General features: G+C 46.4%; 1 protein-coding gene across 26 annotated transcripts in view; it reads left to right on the top strand.

The window, feature by feature from the left end:
* Window positions 1-17,500, top strand: part of ptprfa (protein tyrosine phosphatase receptor type Fa) — a 226,507-nt gene that overhangs the window by 112,900 nt on the left and 96,107 nt on the right. For 15 of the 26 annotated variants that reach the window (XM_048252130.1, XM_048252133.1, XM_048252132.1 and 12 more), the window contains exons 5-7: window positions 7,677-7,865; window positions 11,390-11,407; window positions 14,346-14,456. In XM_048252130.1, the coding sequence (XP_048108087.1) occupies window positions 7,677-7,865; window positions 11,390-11,407; window positions 14,346-14,456 (318 nt within the window). The remainder of the gene's footprint in view (window positions 1-7,676; window positions 7,866-11,389; window positions 11,408-14,345; window positions 14,457-17,500) is intronic. The other 11 variants (XM_048252134.1, XM_048252131.1, XM_048252143.1 and 8 more) reach the window with 1 other exon arrangement.

The raw sequence follows: 17,500 nt of genomic DNA, 5'->3' as shown, positions 1-17,500 counted from the left end.
GTTAAAATCAGTTGCACACTGCCTGTAAGGGTGACTTAGTTTGTGTGTGTGTGTGTGTGTGTGTGAGAGAGAGAGAATGTGTGTGCGTTTGTCAGAGAGAGGAATGAGTCGGACAAATCCAAACGCAAAACCAATTTCTCTCTTATACACACACTATCTCTCCCTCTCTCTTTACCTCCCTTTACATTCCTCTCGCTTGTGTGTGTGTGTTGTGTGTGTGTGTGTGTGTGTGTGTGTGTGGTGTGTGTGTGTGTGTGTGTGGTGGCACATGTACTGTACATATGCATATTGTTGTGTATGTGTATGCTCAATGGATGTATGTATATATATATATTTATAAAGTGGCTTCATGGTGGCCAATCATTCCTCTGGAGATCTAGCATTAGAAATAGGAGCAAGATTCCTGTTGCTGTCTCGCCATCTCCCCATCATCAGAGAGAGAGAGAGAGAGAGAGAGAGAGAGAGAGAGAGAGAGAGAGAGAGAGAGAGAGAGAGAGAGAGAGAGAGAGAGAGAGAGAGAGAGAGAGAGAGAGAGAGAGAGAGAGAGAGAGAGAGAGAGAGAGAGAGAGAGAGAGAGAGAGAAGGGTTGGGGGAGTCAGGGGAGCTATTGCACTAGCATTGCCTGCAAAGCGTTAAGCGCTAGCCGATGAGTAAACTCTGCTGACTTATGTAAACCTCCAGAGAGCCGTCTTCAAAGGCTGTGGTTCAAACAGCAGCTATTAAAGGCTTATTAGGAACCATGATGCTTTAGTGTGTGTGTGACTGGGTGTGTGTATGTGACTGGTTGTGAAAGAGACAGGGCAAGGGAAGGAAGGCACAAATGAAGGGTGTGTGTGTGTGTGTGGGGGGGGGGGGTGAGAGTGGGGTTGTGGGGTGAGGGAGAGAATTAGCAATGCAAATAAATTCTGCTAACTAATTATCCTTCATGAAAACAAGTGAAGGTCGGAAGCTTGGTGGTGGTTTGGCGGGAAAGCGTCGGGAAAGCGTTTTTCGTGGCAGCTAGAGGGGATGGGTGGGTGTGTGTGCGTGGGGCGGGGTGGGGTTAGACGGGCAAGGCATAGGGGCCACTTTACGACCCTCTCCCCCACCCCAAAAACATAAAAAGAAAGAAAGTAAAACACACACACACACACACGCCAACCTCTTGATGTCACCGTGACACGGCCCGGCGTGGCGGCGCACCTCACCCACCCACCTGACCGTCGGTCCGCTCTTGCCACCCAATTACGGCATGACAGCGTGCTTGATGGCCCGTACGGCGTTGTCACTTGCGGGTGGGGGCCTTGGCTGGGAAGATTACGGAGTAGCACTGCTCTAACAACCACCGATGCGCCCCCGATAAAAATGGGCTTTTGCTCAGCGCAGTGCTACGCTGTTGTTCACTTTCGCTCTTTTTTTCTGCTCAAACCATCAATTTCTGTGAGAGATCAGGGTCACCTCAGGGTGTCTGAGAGAGTGGTTTATTTGTGGCGTGCTGCAGGTGATGTCTTCGCTCGTTCAATACTTCCCCTGAAACATGTTGAAGGACGAACTACTACAAGAAGAGATCAGCCAAATCTTTTTGCTATGCCCTTTATTTATTTATTTATATATTTTATATACATATATATATATCACAACAGAACTTTATCATATTCAGCGTGGTGCCTAAAAACAAAGCGTCATAGCATTGAGCAATGTATCTTAATGCCCACAGGTTCTGTTTAACAGTTGGTTCATTAGTATAAGATGGAAGGTTGGTTTGCAGTGCTGCATTGTTAATTGGGAAGCATCTTCCCCTCCAAATCCTGTCAGTGGCTTTCCTGCCATTGGCTTTGTTGTCGTCCAGTGTCTTGTTTTAATACCTGCCTGTCAGCCCTTGCCGATCTCCCATACCCCTCCTCTAATATAAAGCTGCTCTTTTAATTTGCCAAGGAGGAAGATCTTATTAAGAGCAGACAATTCCCTCTGGGGTGTTTCAGCATCTCCTTGATTAAAGGATGTGTGTGTGTGTGTGTGTGTGTGTGTGTGTGTGTGTGTGTGTGTGTGTGATGAGGATATGGAGGTATAGAGCAAATGTCAAAGGAGACAGGTCATCTTTCTCATTGGTCATGTAGCTCCAAAGGTTCTTTTGAAAGGTTCCTTTCCACTGACGGAACAGCCCATGCCCCATCTGTCTCGGCTGCTGATTCCGGTACACTTCTGGCCCTGAAGTGAGCCGTCTCCATGGCAGGTGCGGGCCAGACCCACACAGACATCAGCGGCTGCCATCTGGATTGGCATTAATTAAACCCCTGTGTTGCCGGAGGTGAAAAGCTTGGGACTGCTGCATAAAAAAGCTGCTGTGCTCTCCCATGAGCTGCCCCTGTCGGTTGATAAGTGGACACGGACAACCTGCCAGAATAAAACTACTCTTAAGTGCCAGCGAAAATGCCATTAACCAGCGTGTGGGGACTTGTCCTGCTCTCTCCCCCTTCTGCTCTCGGTGACGAAGCAGCTGGTCCAGCATTCACCACAGAAGGAGCCATTGCTCAGTTTAGCCTTTTCATGACTCGGTTGCATAATATGAATATTGCAGATTTGTTTGGCTTTTCTGTGGGGGAAAAGCAACGCTGGTCAAGGCTGTGTCTGCTCGCTCTTTTTTAACTGAGCCTTACAGTGGAATTGTGGGAAGGGAGCTTTCCCCGCGCCTGTCCCACTTTTTTTCCCCACTCGGCCATCCGTTCATGTCCCAAATATTTCCTCACTGTCGCTGATTCCATGGGAAAATCCAGAACGGTAATTGATATGCACCTGGATTCCCGAGGCTGACATGTCAATCTGTATGCTATGGAAAGTTCAGAGGTGTAAATCTGCATGAGTTCAGGGGTGGAATAGGGGGTGGGATGTGTGAGTGTGAGTTTGTGTGTGTGTTTGTGTGTGTGTGTGTGGGGGGGGGCTCCACACTGCGTAAAGTGAAATCTAAGTGAGATTAAATATATTTAAATGCATCTGTTCTCGTAGCAAAATAATTGAAGCTTATTTAAGTAGTATTTCCAAAAAAAAACTCCTTGGCTTGTGTCCACTTCAAAGGTTAGCTCTAAAGCATAGGGGAGCTGCCATCAGCATGCTGGACTCACAGCAGATGCCAGTAATGGAGCAAATTGTCAAGTGACTTACACAGAGGTCCAAGGGGGGTTCAAGTGTCCATCCGACAGGATTGCACTGTTGCGAGTCTTTTCCCCGTTTTTTTTTATTTTTTTTTTTCAAATGAAAGACAGAAAAAAAACCTTTTCCTTTGAAGTCCTGACGGACAGTGCCAAGAGGCTGTTGTTTGACACAGGACATTTTTATTATTTGCGCCAGCACTGAGCTCTGAAAGACTTGACACAGCATGAAAGAAGCAAAAGAGGGGGAAAAAATGAATAAATAAACTACAAGCGTGTAAAAATAAGCGTGGTAGAGTAAGCCAGGGTAGAGGACTTGTCCCCAAAACAAGCAGATCACTCAAGGCTCTGCATTTATCGTTGCTTCTTCAAAACACCTGTCAGCCGGACCCAAATGTTACTACAGTAAATACTTCAGTGTCACAGACGCCCTACAGCACCCCCCACCCCCAACACACACACACACAAGCTCCCACGCTCACACGTACACACCAAGTTCTCGTTCCTCCTGCTGCCTTTATCCCGGCTGATTATGTTTCCTTTGCAGTCTTACAATGCGACTTCTAAATTACAGCTGGAATGTGTGGCTCAGTTGGAGCCAAACACCTTGTCACGGTCGTGCCTGGGGAACAATAGCACCAGTGTGGGGAGGTGGTGGTCTGTGTGTGTGTGTGTGTGTGTGTGTGTGTGTGTGTGTGCAGCGAGCTGTGACACCGAGGTCAGGCAGACAGAAAGCAAGAAAAAAGACGCCTCACACACTTGGCGCTCTTCATTAAGCCTCTGTTACAAGCTGTTGGCCAAAGTGCCGAAAATACTTATACACATACAGTACACACGTCTGGCAACATTCACATGTTGTACATGTAGGACTGTCATACCATGACATAGTTCTCATGGAGCTGTTGTAGTGTTTACCCATAACGTGTTGTTATTCTGGTTAGTTCTCATGGAGCTGTTGTAGTGTTTACCCATAACGTGTTGTTTTTTCTGGTTAGTTCTCATGGAGCTGTTGTTCTGGTTAGTTCTCATGAAGCTGTTGTAGTGTTTACCCATAACCTATTGTTATTCTGGTTGGTTGGTCTCTCAGTGGGGTTTAGGTAACTTATAAACCTTATCAAATATGGTTCCGAGTGGTTCACTTGAACAGTGGTTTGATCATGCTTTCTTTCCTCAAGCTGTACTGGCTGTCAAATTTTCATTAAGTTTGCACTACAGACTCATAAAAATGGTGAAAGCACACATCTCCCACAGTAAGTTAGTTTCTTACTCGACCAGATGAAAGAGAATGTCGGAGCAGATGGGGCATTTGAATTCTCTGTCAGGACAGACTGAGCCTCGACAGGCAGAAACTGCTGCAGCAGTTTCTTACTCCCTCTCCTGCCTGCCATCGCGATAGTTTGTGTTGCCGTTGCTCCTTTTTGTCCTGTTCCACCCCCAAAACACACACACACACACACACACACACACACACACACACACACACACACACACACACACACACACACACACACATATGCATCCCTAGTTCTTTTAAGTGTTGTGCAGGCAGGCAGGAGTGATTGGAGCAGACAGACAGACGTGTTGGTGCACTGCCTCTTCCCTAGACTCGAATACCTCCTGAGTGACGGCCCGTCAACTCTGTTACCATGCCGTCGCTCATTGTATGAGGGGATTAGGTAGGTGAGAAAGTAATCCCTCATTGCAGAAATTCCACCAAAGGCCATTGGATACGGTGCTGTTGTTTTTCTGTGTTGTTCCACCCAATCCCCCGGCTCCCCTAAATGAACCGTAATTCTCTTTGACAGAAACTTAGGAATGTGGTTATTATTCCAATATAGTGTTTACCATGTGAGCTAGAGCTTTGACGTCCATACAGTGTCAGGTGGACAAAGTAAAAAACCGTCTAAAGCGGTGCGGTGAGCAGGACAGCATTGTTGTGGGAACAAACTGCTTATGAAATCCTAGTCGTGGCTAACTATCATCACGTCATCTCAGATGGAATGGGAAGGTGTTGGTTTTCAGGTGGGCCTGAGAGGTTTCTCTCTCTCTCTCTCTCTCTCTCTCTCTCTCTCTCTCTCTCTCTCTCTCTCTCTCTCTCCCTCCTGCTCTTTTGCAAACAGAAATATGACATGTTTTCTTCGCTCATCACAGCCAACAAAGGGCTTCCAGAAGGGATTGGTTGGGCTGTCTTTGAAAGCCCCCCTGGGAGAGTGACACCTACCCGTTTCCCTGCAAATAGGCTCTGTAACTCATCCAGTCTCTCATTTGCAGTGCAGGAAAATGGGCTGAGAGAAGTTCCGTCTCCTCTCTCTCTCTCTCTCTCTCTCTCTCTCTCTCTCTCTCTCTCTCTCTCTCTCTCTCTCTCCTCAACTTACAATTTTAATCAAACTTCCAGACTTCTCAGGTTTAGAATATTTTTATGCAGACCCAAAAAGATACCTTTAAAAAAAAAAAATACAGAATGTTCAGTGGCAGTGCAATTTGAATATTTTAGAATATTTCAACCTTTGCTGCCTCAGTGAGTCACTGTATGAAATTCACTTTGCTCATAATGATGTATACTTAAGATCTATCTAAGTGATAGGTTTTTTTTTTTTTAATGGTAATGATGGCGGCTCTCAGGTTGTGTATGTATGTTGCTGCACAGCTCTTGCTAGTTCTCAGCCTCTCACTGTGTCACACTGTAGTGTGCTCCAAATGAGTTTGGCAAACTGGGGTCCACTGTGGTGGGAATGCTGTTGTCTGTCCAATTATCACATTTTTCCTTCTCATTCTCCCCCTTTATATTCCTGTCCCTCTCTCTCTCTCTCTCTCTCTCTCTCTCTCTCTCTCTCTCTCTCTCTCTCTGTCCCTCTCTCTCTCTCTCCCTCTCTGTCCCTCTCTCTCTCTGTCCCTCTATCTCTCTCCCTCTCTCTCTCTGCTCTGCTGTGTTCTCTGGCTGGCATGGGCTCCGTTGGGGTTGTTTTGATCCCTGGCACATACACTCTTCTGTCTCATGGCTGCGTCGTGTGTTTGTGAGAATGTGTTTGCGGAGTTCCCAGCGGGCTCCATTACAACATCTCGGCCTGTCTCCATCCCGAAAAGAAGTACACTAAAGACTTTTACCCAGTAAAGACACTGTTGGCCGGCCTGTCTGCTTCGTGGAGTCTTCCCCCACCCCCTCCCTTGACAATGGTTGTCCTTAGCAGCGCGCTAAAACAACAACAAAAGGTGAGGAGGGCCCTTGCACTCGTGCAGAAAGCGAGAGAGATGAACAGGCTGTTCCAGCTTGATCTGGATCCAGGGCAGAGGCTTTCAAAAAGCCCAGGTATTTTCCACGCCTGTGCCAGAACTGCGGATCAGCCCCTCCCAGGAGTCCCTCCCGAGTTCATTTGTGCCCCTCGCAGTGGGAACCTCCTCCTCTCTCTCAAAGCAGCGTTTTAAAGCTCTTTATTATAGGGTTTCCCAGCCTCGCACTGTAGTTTTCTTGTGCCACAACCTACTCAGTTCCCACCAGAGGCTCTGAGTATATAACTTTGACCTTTGGCCTTTGACTGATGCCTTTGCTGTTCTAGTTCTTTTTTCTTTGTAATAATCAAGACTTGAATGTGTTAGGAATTTATTTGTGCTATTTCAGCTGTAAAAGAAGTCCAACAGTATAGTATTTTTGAATAAGGTTAAAATAAGGATAACATTTGTAGATACAATTTAAACACTTACGATTTACTCTGGGAGATTTTTAAAACGGATTTGCATCTTAAGTAGCTGAGGTTGCGCCGTCTTACTTTATGGCTGTTTGATTGTGTTCGCATGCGCTTAGATTGTGTGGGAATGTCTCAGACCTCTCCATTGTCTGTGAATTGAGCAACTTTCCACCCAGTTGATTCTTGGCCTCAATTTTCTCAAATTTTCTTTCTTTCTCTCCCCCTGGTATGACATTGCCCACAGCTCCACAGCTCTGTCTGTCTTCTCATTTCTTTGCACATTTTCATCTAGGGGGTTGATGGTGGTGTGTGTGTGGGCAGGGTGGGTGGTTTGGGGGGGGTGCTGCTGCATGAAATGGAATTCTGGGACATTGATTTTTTTCATGTTTTATTCTTAATTTGGCAGAGCTGGCATTTGACCACACTTAGCCTTTCAGATTGTCTGAGCAGGAAAGAGAGGCGCTGGCTCCATGCGAACGCGGGGAAGCGGGAGGGATATCGCGGCTCCTGCTCTCTCGCTCGCGCAGATCCGTGACGAGAAATACCAAAGGAGGATTAGTCACGCGCCCGGCCCAGCGATATTTACATTACGACAGGATTTCACACCGTTAAAAAGGGGACCACCTTCCTGTCTCGCACTGTGGCATGAGAAGAGGGAACAAATGAAATTCGCAGAGCAAAGAGAGGAAAAAAATAGAACCCCAGGGTGGTCTCATGTATCCAAATGTGTGTGTGGGGGGGGGGTGTTCGGGTCAGGTCCTGTGAAGGCATCCATTGCTTGACTGATGTCTTACTTCGCCCAGCCCAGCCTTAATACCCACTCGTCCACTCACCCACTCTTGTGTTTTGTCCCTTTGGTGTGTTGCAGAGGACCAGATTCCACATGGCTTCCCCACCATTGACATGGGCCCCCAGCTGAAGGTGGTGGAGAGAACGCGCACGGCCACCATGCTGTGCGCCGCCAGCGGAAACCCAGACCCGGAGATCTCCTGGTTCAAAGACTTCCTGCCCGTCGACATCACCGGCAGCAATGGACGTATCAAGCAGCTCCGCTCAGGTAAAGCGAATGATGTCCAATGGGCACGTGGGAAGGAACCCACAAGGATACAAACACTGTGCTCGTTTAATTGCTTGATTTCTGGATAAAAAAACCAAAAAAAACAATATATTTAAAATCCCACTACATCCATTAAAAAGTTTACAGCTTGCCACATGCAGCTTACTTGATTGAGGTACTTGTAGATTCTAAAGAAAGTCACTGATTAATAATTCACAAGGCTACGGTGATAAACAGCTGAAATGGGCTCCCAAAGGGTATACAAAACAGTGTTTTCACCGAGTAGCTGCCTATTGTGACAGAGATTGAACAGTCCACACACGCACGCACACACACACACACACACACACACACACACACACCTACTCAGAGGCATATTTGTCACTCGAGCATTGGGGTGCCCATATGATTCGTTTTCTCTGTATAATTGCAGCTAGATCATTGACAATGTGACCATATGTCCATTTCTGAACCCATTTTGAGGGCCTCAAGGACAAAGGCATGGATGAATTCACACAATAGCTGCCAAAGATGTTTTCTGCCATCAACAAACTAATTCTTTTATACTCCCCCAAATAAATAAAAAAAGGAAAGGTAAGGGGGAAATTGCTTATGTATTTCCCTCATTGGCTGGAGTGCTTTCACAGCCCAAGCTGGTTTTGTGTGGGAATATTTGATGTGCCCCTAGTACCTCCCAGGTGCATGCGGTGATTAATTTTAATGAAGCAACAAGCTAAAGCAACTCCATGCCGAGCCTGCCCAGCATCCCTGAATAGAGCCGAGCCTGAGGAGAACCTGCTCTCTGGGAGCCTTGAAGAAAAGTCAGGGTTGGCGAGGCCGTCCATTCTTCTCCCCCGCGTCCCGTGTGCAGTGACGGGGGCCCAAGCCATTTTCTTTCTTTCCCCCCCCCCTCTCTAAATAATGGCTCATAAACATTGGTTTGATCCTAGGGAAGTTATCAATGCGGCCATGGTGGAATAATATCGGGGTGCAACCGAGCGTGACTACAAAGGGGGGGGAATACGGCGACACATTTTCACCGACGGCGCCATGCCCTTCACATTTCCTCCCCAATTTCCTCTTAGAACAGAGAGAAATGTCACCGGGCAGTCTTCAAGACGCCTCCGGCTTTGAAGATAGCTGTAGAGACTCTTTTTCCCTCCACTTTCAGCAAAGGCCCTAGGTGCGGACAGATACGCCATGCATTATTAACGTGTCGGCATGGCAATTTGTTTCAATTAGGTGCACAGCCTTTGTCAACTCCTGCCCTTAACTGCAGTAGGACAGGAATGCACTGATTCCAGCTCGGCCTATCTGTCATCACAAATGCAAGCCTAGATTGAGATCAATGTCATATTATCACTGGACGCTGATGTCATTTATTTGTTGTGATATAATCCATTATTTTGGCCCTCGAGATTAAATTTGCTGTGGAATTAGCAGCTAGCGAGAGGTGACTCCTTTCCATCAAGAAATACTAATGGTCCCATTTTTCAATTTATGACCCTTGCTCTCTGCATGTTACAGATACAAAACTCAGTGTCCTCTGCGTCAAATGGATCTTAATCCCCTTCAGAATATGTCATTGTCTCAGTAATTATAGCTTGGCCCCTGTCAAACGAGTGCTTCTGCACAGGCCATCGATCAGCGCAGCTGTTTACAATGCAGGCCACATGATAAGCAAACAGAAAAGCACTCGCCCCAGGATCTGATAGCAAGGTGGGAGTATGGGGCCAAAGCGGATTAGTGTCTCTCGACAAACGCCTAATCCTGCTCCTCTCCAGTAAACACAGCCGAGCAAACTATGCACTTTACAGTACACGGACCGTCACTCCCAGCAAGAGCTGCTAAACCAGCTGTTCAATACCTAAAGCTTCAGAGCAAGTGGGAACCTACTGGCCTTTTCACTTTGTTTTAGCTTTACCTTTAGGAGCTCTATGTCAGTGGAAGAATGATGTATGTGAACAAAGTTAATTTGAAAATGATTGCGTGTAATGAGTCTTGTTATCTCTATGTCTGTGTTTTTTTTAAAGCTTGTCTGGTCCTATTAATGGAGCCAAATGCCAATTTACAATCCAAGCTTCTGTTTTTATATACCAAAATACAATACCAACATCTGACTTATCCAAGACCACAGTAACTGAATGAGACACCAGAGTATCAGATCAAAGAGACCCACCTCTGGCCATAGTGAAAACATAGTAACGAGCATAAAAAACATTACTATTTTTCATCATGGCCCACACTGCGCTGCCAGGCTGCCAAAAGACAGGAGCTTGCTGCCAGCTCAGAAGAGAGACCTCCCTGGCCTCTGGAATGGCGGGGTGTTTCTCTCGGACGAGAGGCCAGGCCTCCTGATCGCTGGCAGTGCACACCAAACCTTTAGTAAGCTGCTGATGGCCTTTCCAAATAGCCCACACAGCTTACAAAGGCTTCCCTAACTCTCTCTCTCTCTCCCCCCTCGTATAAGCACTCCTCTGTGGCAAGTGGTTGGATTATTATGCAGATCTCATGCATCTGCATAGTAACCAACAGACTCCGCAGACCAAATATGCCCCCATATGTCCCCTTTACTAACAACTAAATGTGTATATGTATATCTATAACTGAATTTCTTTATTTTATCTTACATTAATATCTTAAAATAATTCAATGGTTATGAGTTTCGACTGAGATAGCTTTTTTTGGTCACATTGCTCCAGTGAAATCTGAACTGTTGTCTAGACTCTGTAGATGACAGGTGTGGTGGTAGTAAGGAAAGCCTCCCAGGTGCTGGTGCTGATGCGGGGCCTCTCTGCAGCAACCCAGTTTCCACCATAGAATGGTGCTGCGCTACAGAGCTCTCTCTACAGAGTGGGGAAGATGACAGCGCACAGCAGTACAGGCGTAGGTTTCTATCTGTTGCATCACACACGTGATGAGCCCTCTCTCCCCCCAGCCAGACTGGATGAATTTGAAGGACCACAATGGTGCAGGCTTTTATTTTTCCCTGAGCTAGCTTAGACAGATCTTAAAAAGATGAGTGAAGCCTGGCTGGCCTGTTAATAATATAGAGGGCTCTGTGCTTAAAGATTGAGGTAATTCAGCAACAGCTGTTGCTGAATTTCCAGCAGGGAGCATTTCATAGTCAGTTACAGAACCCAGTAAACCAGGATAGAGCCTCCTCAGGTCCCTGACCGATGGAGTATTAGCTCTCTCTCTCTTTTTTCTCTCTCTCTTTCTTTCTCTCTCTCTCTCTCTCTCTCTCTCTCTCTCTGTCTTTCAAACGCTTATTTCTTTTATCTTTGTCTTGTAGTTGCCTTGTCACAATTGATGTGACCTTGTTTCCTTAAGTCTCTTAAGTTATGCAGCACATTGCTTTTAAAAAGAAAGTACAGCACAGAGGCTGTCTCTCAGAACAGCATCCCTACCTTCTGTCCTGTTGTTTTTCTTTCTTCTGAATTTCTCTTCTCTCTTCTCTCTCTCGCACCCCTTTGTACTAACGCTTCTCTTTAATCTTATTTGCATTCAAATTACCTCACCAGGTGGTACGCCAATCAGAGGTAAGAATGCCGGAAAAGCAGGAAATGTCCACCAACTCACCATCCCTGTCCTCCTCCCCCGTCCGCCCACCTGAGTGTCCCCATTCCCCACTCTCACCTCTCTCGTTGTCTGTCGTCCCCGACACGTTCTCCGCTTCAGTGCATGATCCTCTGTGAGTCTGTCTCGTTGTCTGACTTCCAAAACAACACAAAGACCAAAAAGACCACCAGTGGTCAGATGAAGAAGACACGGAGACTCCAATGCATTTGAGTGTAAAGAATAAAACCGACAAATTGTCTGCTCGAGGATATTGTTGTTAGAGACAACACACTATAATATTTGTGTCTTGTTACATACTGTTGACCATCAGTGTCATTAAAGAGTCGCTAAATCACTGTAAAAAAAAGCATATGTAGCACAATAAAAGGCATTGTGAAGAGTAACTGTTGACTCGCATTTTAAAAAGACAATGGGCTACTGTAACGCATGGTCTGGACACTGTCTAGCCAGGCTGAAGGAGGATTGACTGTAATTCTCTTTAGCTTCAGTGAAATCACTCAAGGTCAATGGTATTTCTGGCAACTTCCCCTGTTCTGTAAAAAAAAAAAAAAAAACCTTACGGAATTCCACTTTGTGAAAAGGGCTGTCTATTTAGCAGGGTTGAATATTCTCTTTTCGCGACACTAAAATGCTTGAGAAGACGAATGGAAGTTCGAGTGCAAGGCAGTCTGCCCATCACTGTCACGGTATCATAATTAACACTCACAGGTGATCAGAGGAGACAGACCACCTCCATGTCATCACAACCAGAGGCCTGACTTGAAGCTGGGGGGGAGATGCCCTGAGATGTCGAAGCACAATACAAAACATAAGAAGGAAAAAAGCGAGAAGATATTAAATTATTATTATTTTTTTCTTTTTCATAAAATAGAGCTTGTGATGAACTCGGGCATCTCCCCCCTCCTGGCAGGGGGCTGTGCCAGATTTGGCCGACATTATGCTCTCATCTCAGGAACCGATAAAACCTTCGGGGGAGAAAGCTAAGACCCGCGAACGACAAGAACATGCTTCTCCTGTCAGATTTCTGACACAATGACTTTTGATGTGGATGGGGGAAAAAATCCTTATCAAAGAAGATTTTCCCCCCACCTATAGAGGGGTGTGTGTGTGTGTGTGTGTGTGTGTGTGTGAGTGTGTGAGAGAGTGAATGTGTGTTTGTATGTGTGTGTATGAATGTGTTTGTGTGTTTGAGGCTTATTAATGGGGTTTTTATTTTTTAACGTGTGCTCGAAAAGAGTCACAGGTACCATGATGCCATGCACTCATAGTTTTTTATGTCTTTAATTTTGATGTTGGTCAGCATTGTTCATGTTGTAACATTCATACATAATGCATTTCAGGAACATTTCTGAAATATATTGCAAGTTTTATTATTTTTCTATGTGCTTCCTATCCTCCAATGCATGATACCAGTCACGGTCAACATCATTGTCTGACCATGACTAAGAACATTACGTTGTTATTAACTCTCAATATTATATGTTCATTTTCAAACCACTATATGTAATATTACTCTTGGAGACTAATGCACTATCATTGTGTATTCATTAGTGTAATGTTTATGATCAATGTCTTGGAGAAGTAAACAGTGCAGGTAAGTGTTGTGTGAGGAGGGGTTCTCGCTGTTGTATATTAGCTCTGCAGGGTACTGCCAGTGTGTACACAGGTAAACCCAGCCGCTTTCAGTTTCAGGCCTTTTTGATAAATGGTGCATTGACAGACGAGTAGAGGGTGCCATGAGCGACGAACAATGGCAGAATTGATTGGTGATTTGTGGCCAGTTTATCTGCTCGAAGTAGGCATCCGAGGCTAATGTCCAGCCATGATCCAGCTGCGAGAGTTATCGGATTTTCATTTCTGCCGTCGCGTCAGGGCTGTCAGGGTTTCCTGGCGCTCCTGTCCTATGCCGTCCCAGAGCTAATGGTGCTGCCTTTGTCATGGTGCCCTGCAAATTGAAAAAAAAAGAGAAATACCCAATATGCCTTTGTTCAGTGTCAAGACAAAAAATCATATCTGGGGTGGATGCTAGCGCAATGATTGGAAAAAGGAGTGCGATTCATAGTCTTCTGTAACAGAATGAGGCTTCCTGAAACACGGCACTAAACGCAAACCCTTTTTATTCATACAGACCTATGTTTCTTAAAGGAGAATTCTGGTGTGATATTGACCTAAAGTGTATTGAAACATGATACCCGAGGTGAGCGATGTCTCATAGCCCGAGATGGGCTATGAGACATACGTTCACACTCGGTATCATGTTTCAATACACTTTAGGTCAATATCACACCGGAATTCTCTTTTAAGATAAAAAGAAAGGGTTTCTGAGAGTTATTTTCCCAAAGAGTTCCCATCAGATGTGGCTCAGGGTATCAGGTGTTTTTTTTTTTTTCCACAACTCCACAACGAAGTGAAATATAGTTTGATTTATAACAGGCTTTAGTTTAGGCTAGAAATGTAGCATCTCTGGCATTGTCCTCCTGATGCCAACCGTTGAAAAAACAGCAGCACTTATTCAGTGGGCTCCAAAAGAAGACAGATAGGAGTTAGAAGCTCTTACCTAAGGTTCCCATCATGTTTTCTGCAGTATCAGCAAATGCACCTCAAATGTATTGTTCCCTTGTTGTAATGGGCTACTTCTCTGTGAAGTTGGCTTTCGGAGATTGTCTCTGAAGTAGATTCTAGTGATCTTCTCTTGGCAGGAGAGCCCCTCCTAGAGCTGTAGTGGTTACTAGAAGTTCTTACCAGTGATTAATTGTGTACGAAAAACTTGTTTTGTGTGTGTGTGTGTGTGTGTGTCTGTATGTTTGTCTACGTGCCAGGTTCCGTGTTTGTGTGAGTTGCGTGCACACACCTCACTGAGCGTAGCCAGAGCGTAACGTGATGTCCATCTCTTTGCAGGAGCGTTGCAGATCGAGAACAGTGAGGAGTCGGATCAGGGCAAGTACGAGTGTGTGGCCATGAACAGCGCAGGGACGCGCTACTCCGCCCCCGCCAACCTCTACGTGCGAGGTAAGACACGCGGCAAGCAGGCACAAGCTGCAGCCGCCGCTGCCGCCACTGCACCGAGGCCCCCCCCCCACCACCCCAAAACGGCCTCTTAACCATCAAAATACCTTAATCCTGTTTACAGCTAGCGCCTCAGACTGGAGGCAGTCGGCTGAGTCGACAGCTCGCCCACCCGCCTGCTCGCTCGCTCTCTATCTCTCTTCATGTGACCCCCGCGCTTCACGTTCCAGCTCTCTCCGCCTTGTGGAAAGCTACTTTCCTTTCCTTCGCTCCTGCTCCGCTCCGATGCTGTTTTTGGGGCTCATTTGGGCGATGCTGTTTGTTCACATTAATTCCCAGTGACCCGCCTCTGACTCGGCTAAGTGTTTTTGAAGCCTGTGTAATTAATCCTCCTCCACCGCCTTGGCGGCTGGCTCACCTTGTCTCAGGGCAGTGGGGGGGGGGGGGGGGGGGGTGAGGGATTGACGTACCGGAGTTGAGCGAGGGGTCAGACGGAGATGCACCACACTTGTTTTGGATGAAGCTGAGAGAGAGAGAGAGAGAGAGACATGTGGAGTCTTGCGGTGGAGACAGAAAAAGAGTGGGGGAAGGGGGAGGAAGAGACACCTGGATGCCTGCTGTCTTGTGAAGAGGGGAGCTTTGGAAACCCCCCCCCTCCTCTTTTTTCTTTCTCTCTCTCTCTCTCTCTCTCTCTCTCCCTCTCTCTCTCTCTCTCTCTCTCTCGCTCTCATCCTGTCCTCAGGATGTAAGCGATGGGCCAGCATAACAACAACATGGAGGCGGCTCTCTTTCTCTCGTTGTCCTCCAGGCCATTTAAGCCCAAAGCTGGAGTTTTTTGGCCTTACGTTTCAATTAGCTGCCACATCTCAGGTTCTCAAAGGCAACCTCAAAAGGTCTCTCTTCAGATCAGATCCTTAGAAGCTCTGTTTTATCCCCCATTTTAATGTTGGCATGGAAACAAACACCTTCACATGGGCCTGTGAACGGAAAGGTTTCATTGCAGACGCATGACCTAAGAAGTCTTCGACTCTTTAAAGGCTTGATTATTCACAATAGTTCATCTATTACGTGTGTATATCTACACAGTCTTTCACTGGATCAGACTTGGAGGATACAATGTTTCCCAGAGAATTGAATTCCATTTGTGGCGGTTGGTTTGCAGAATTAACTGTTTTTAACAAATTACCACAGCTGGTTATGATGTAAATCATATTTACAGTAAGCACAATTTAGTACAACCTGAAAAGTCATTGTGTGGTGGTCAATGTTGATATTGTGGTGGGCCGCCACAAATAAGTCAATGTATGGGAAACACTGGGATATCAGTATATCTGTGCATTATTTTTCATGCATTTATGCATGTGTGTTGATAGACTTACTTCAGAATGCTCATATTTCACCTGAATATTATGTAAAATGGCCTGAGCTACAGCAGTTGCAAGTCTGCACGTTAATATTAATGTATTGCCATTTCATTCATTTGTGCATATTTGTTCCAGCATTTGTCACCATTTGGTGTTGATGTCATGGCTTTTTAGAGTATTAACTCTCCTCAGCGTTCAGGAGGCTGTTCTATTTTTCACTCAGGGAATGGATTGCATTTGTATGTGGTACAGGCACACTCATTTGCATGGAAGACAGTAATTCATTTTCCCAGTCGAAAAACATTTTCCTGTAAATGTTAAGCGTCTATATATGTGATGTCATCATGTTTTTTCATGTTAAGAATTATTTGTTTTTGTGGATGCCTATTTTACTCTAAGATCTCGGAAATATTGATATACTTTGCCTTGAGGGAAAAGACAGAATATGTTTGCACCCCACCGCAATAGCATCCACTTGCACACGCACATGCAGACACGCACATACATACTGATAGTATGTGTGTACGTGTGTTGTGAAAATACAATTGCACAAGAGCCAGCACATAACCATGTGATCAGAGATTATGTGTGGCGTGGGTACGTAGAGCTCCTCAGCTGAATGCCGTGGAGCTAATGATTACCACCCTCCAGTTGCTGCTGCACCTGCTTGGCTTCCTCAGACCAGGAGAAGGAAAAACAAAACATCCACCATGGAAACTCCTAGATAGCCACCAACAACACATACTTTTCTCAGCCCTGACAAAAGGAGTTCTATTCAACGAGCTTTACATGCTTTAGTGGCTATGTCGTGCCAAGAAAGACAGAAAGAGAGAGAGAGAGAGCGAGAAAGAACACATGCACACAATTGTTAATCAAGCCATTGTGTGGTAATAGCTTTATCATGTGCATGGGAAAAACACAACAGCCCCAGCAGCTTCATTGAGGTGTGCTTGGCTGGGAGCCAGAACACAGGCAGCCCTGTAGCACCTCCAGCTGCATTCATCACTGCCGCCAACGCAGCTCCAGCCTCCCAGACACACTCCCTCCCACCACACGAGCACAAAATGGTGGCATGAGGCTGCTGGAACAGGCCTGTAGGTAACCCCCCCCCCCCCCCCACGCTGCCAAGAGAAAAGGGCAAAAGTGGATAAACACAAAAAGAGTAACAGAGAAAAGATACTGGGAGTCATATGTCAGGTTTCTCTGGTGTGTGTGTGTGTGTGTGTCTCTGTTAGCTTAATTCTACTAGCCACTTCCTGCTTTCAGCATCTCAGCAGAGGTCAAAAGAGTCGTGAAGATGGCCGCCGTGTGAGTGGGAAGCAGCTGGCAGGGGGAGCCGTGGCGTGGCGTGAAGCCGCCGGCAACAAGGCCCTGTTGAGTGTCTTTAGCGTGGGCCGCGACCTTGCACGCGACCTGCGAGACTGACCGGATGGAGGGGCGGAGTGTGGAAATGAGTCAGGGCTGTTCGCACGCGCCCAGTGGCAGACACCGGCCTGCTTCTGGCCCACGTTTGGCTCAGGTGTGCCCCGAACCATCCCCAGCCCAAGAGGCTATCTGAAACCCCCCCACCCCCCCTCGTACATTTTGCTGGAGTTTGTACTTGTGATCTACTGGCTGATAAGAGGCTGAGAGGGGGAGGGAGGGAGGGAGGGGGAGCGGGAAGTGCAGTCATATAAAAGATGC

This window comes from Alosa alosa, chromosome 9 (assembly GCF_017589495.1).
Source record: "Alosa alosa isolate M-15738 ecotype Scorff River chromosome 9, AALO_Geno_1.1, whole genome shotgun sequence".
Taxonomy (NCBI): Eukaryota; Metazoa; Chordata; class Actinopteri; order Clupeiformes; family Clupeidae; genus Alosa; species Alosa alosa.
Note: the sequence above shows the minus strand (reverse complement) of the source record. Positions and strands in the feature narration are given on the sequence as shown.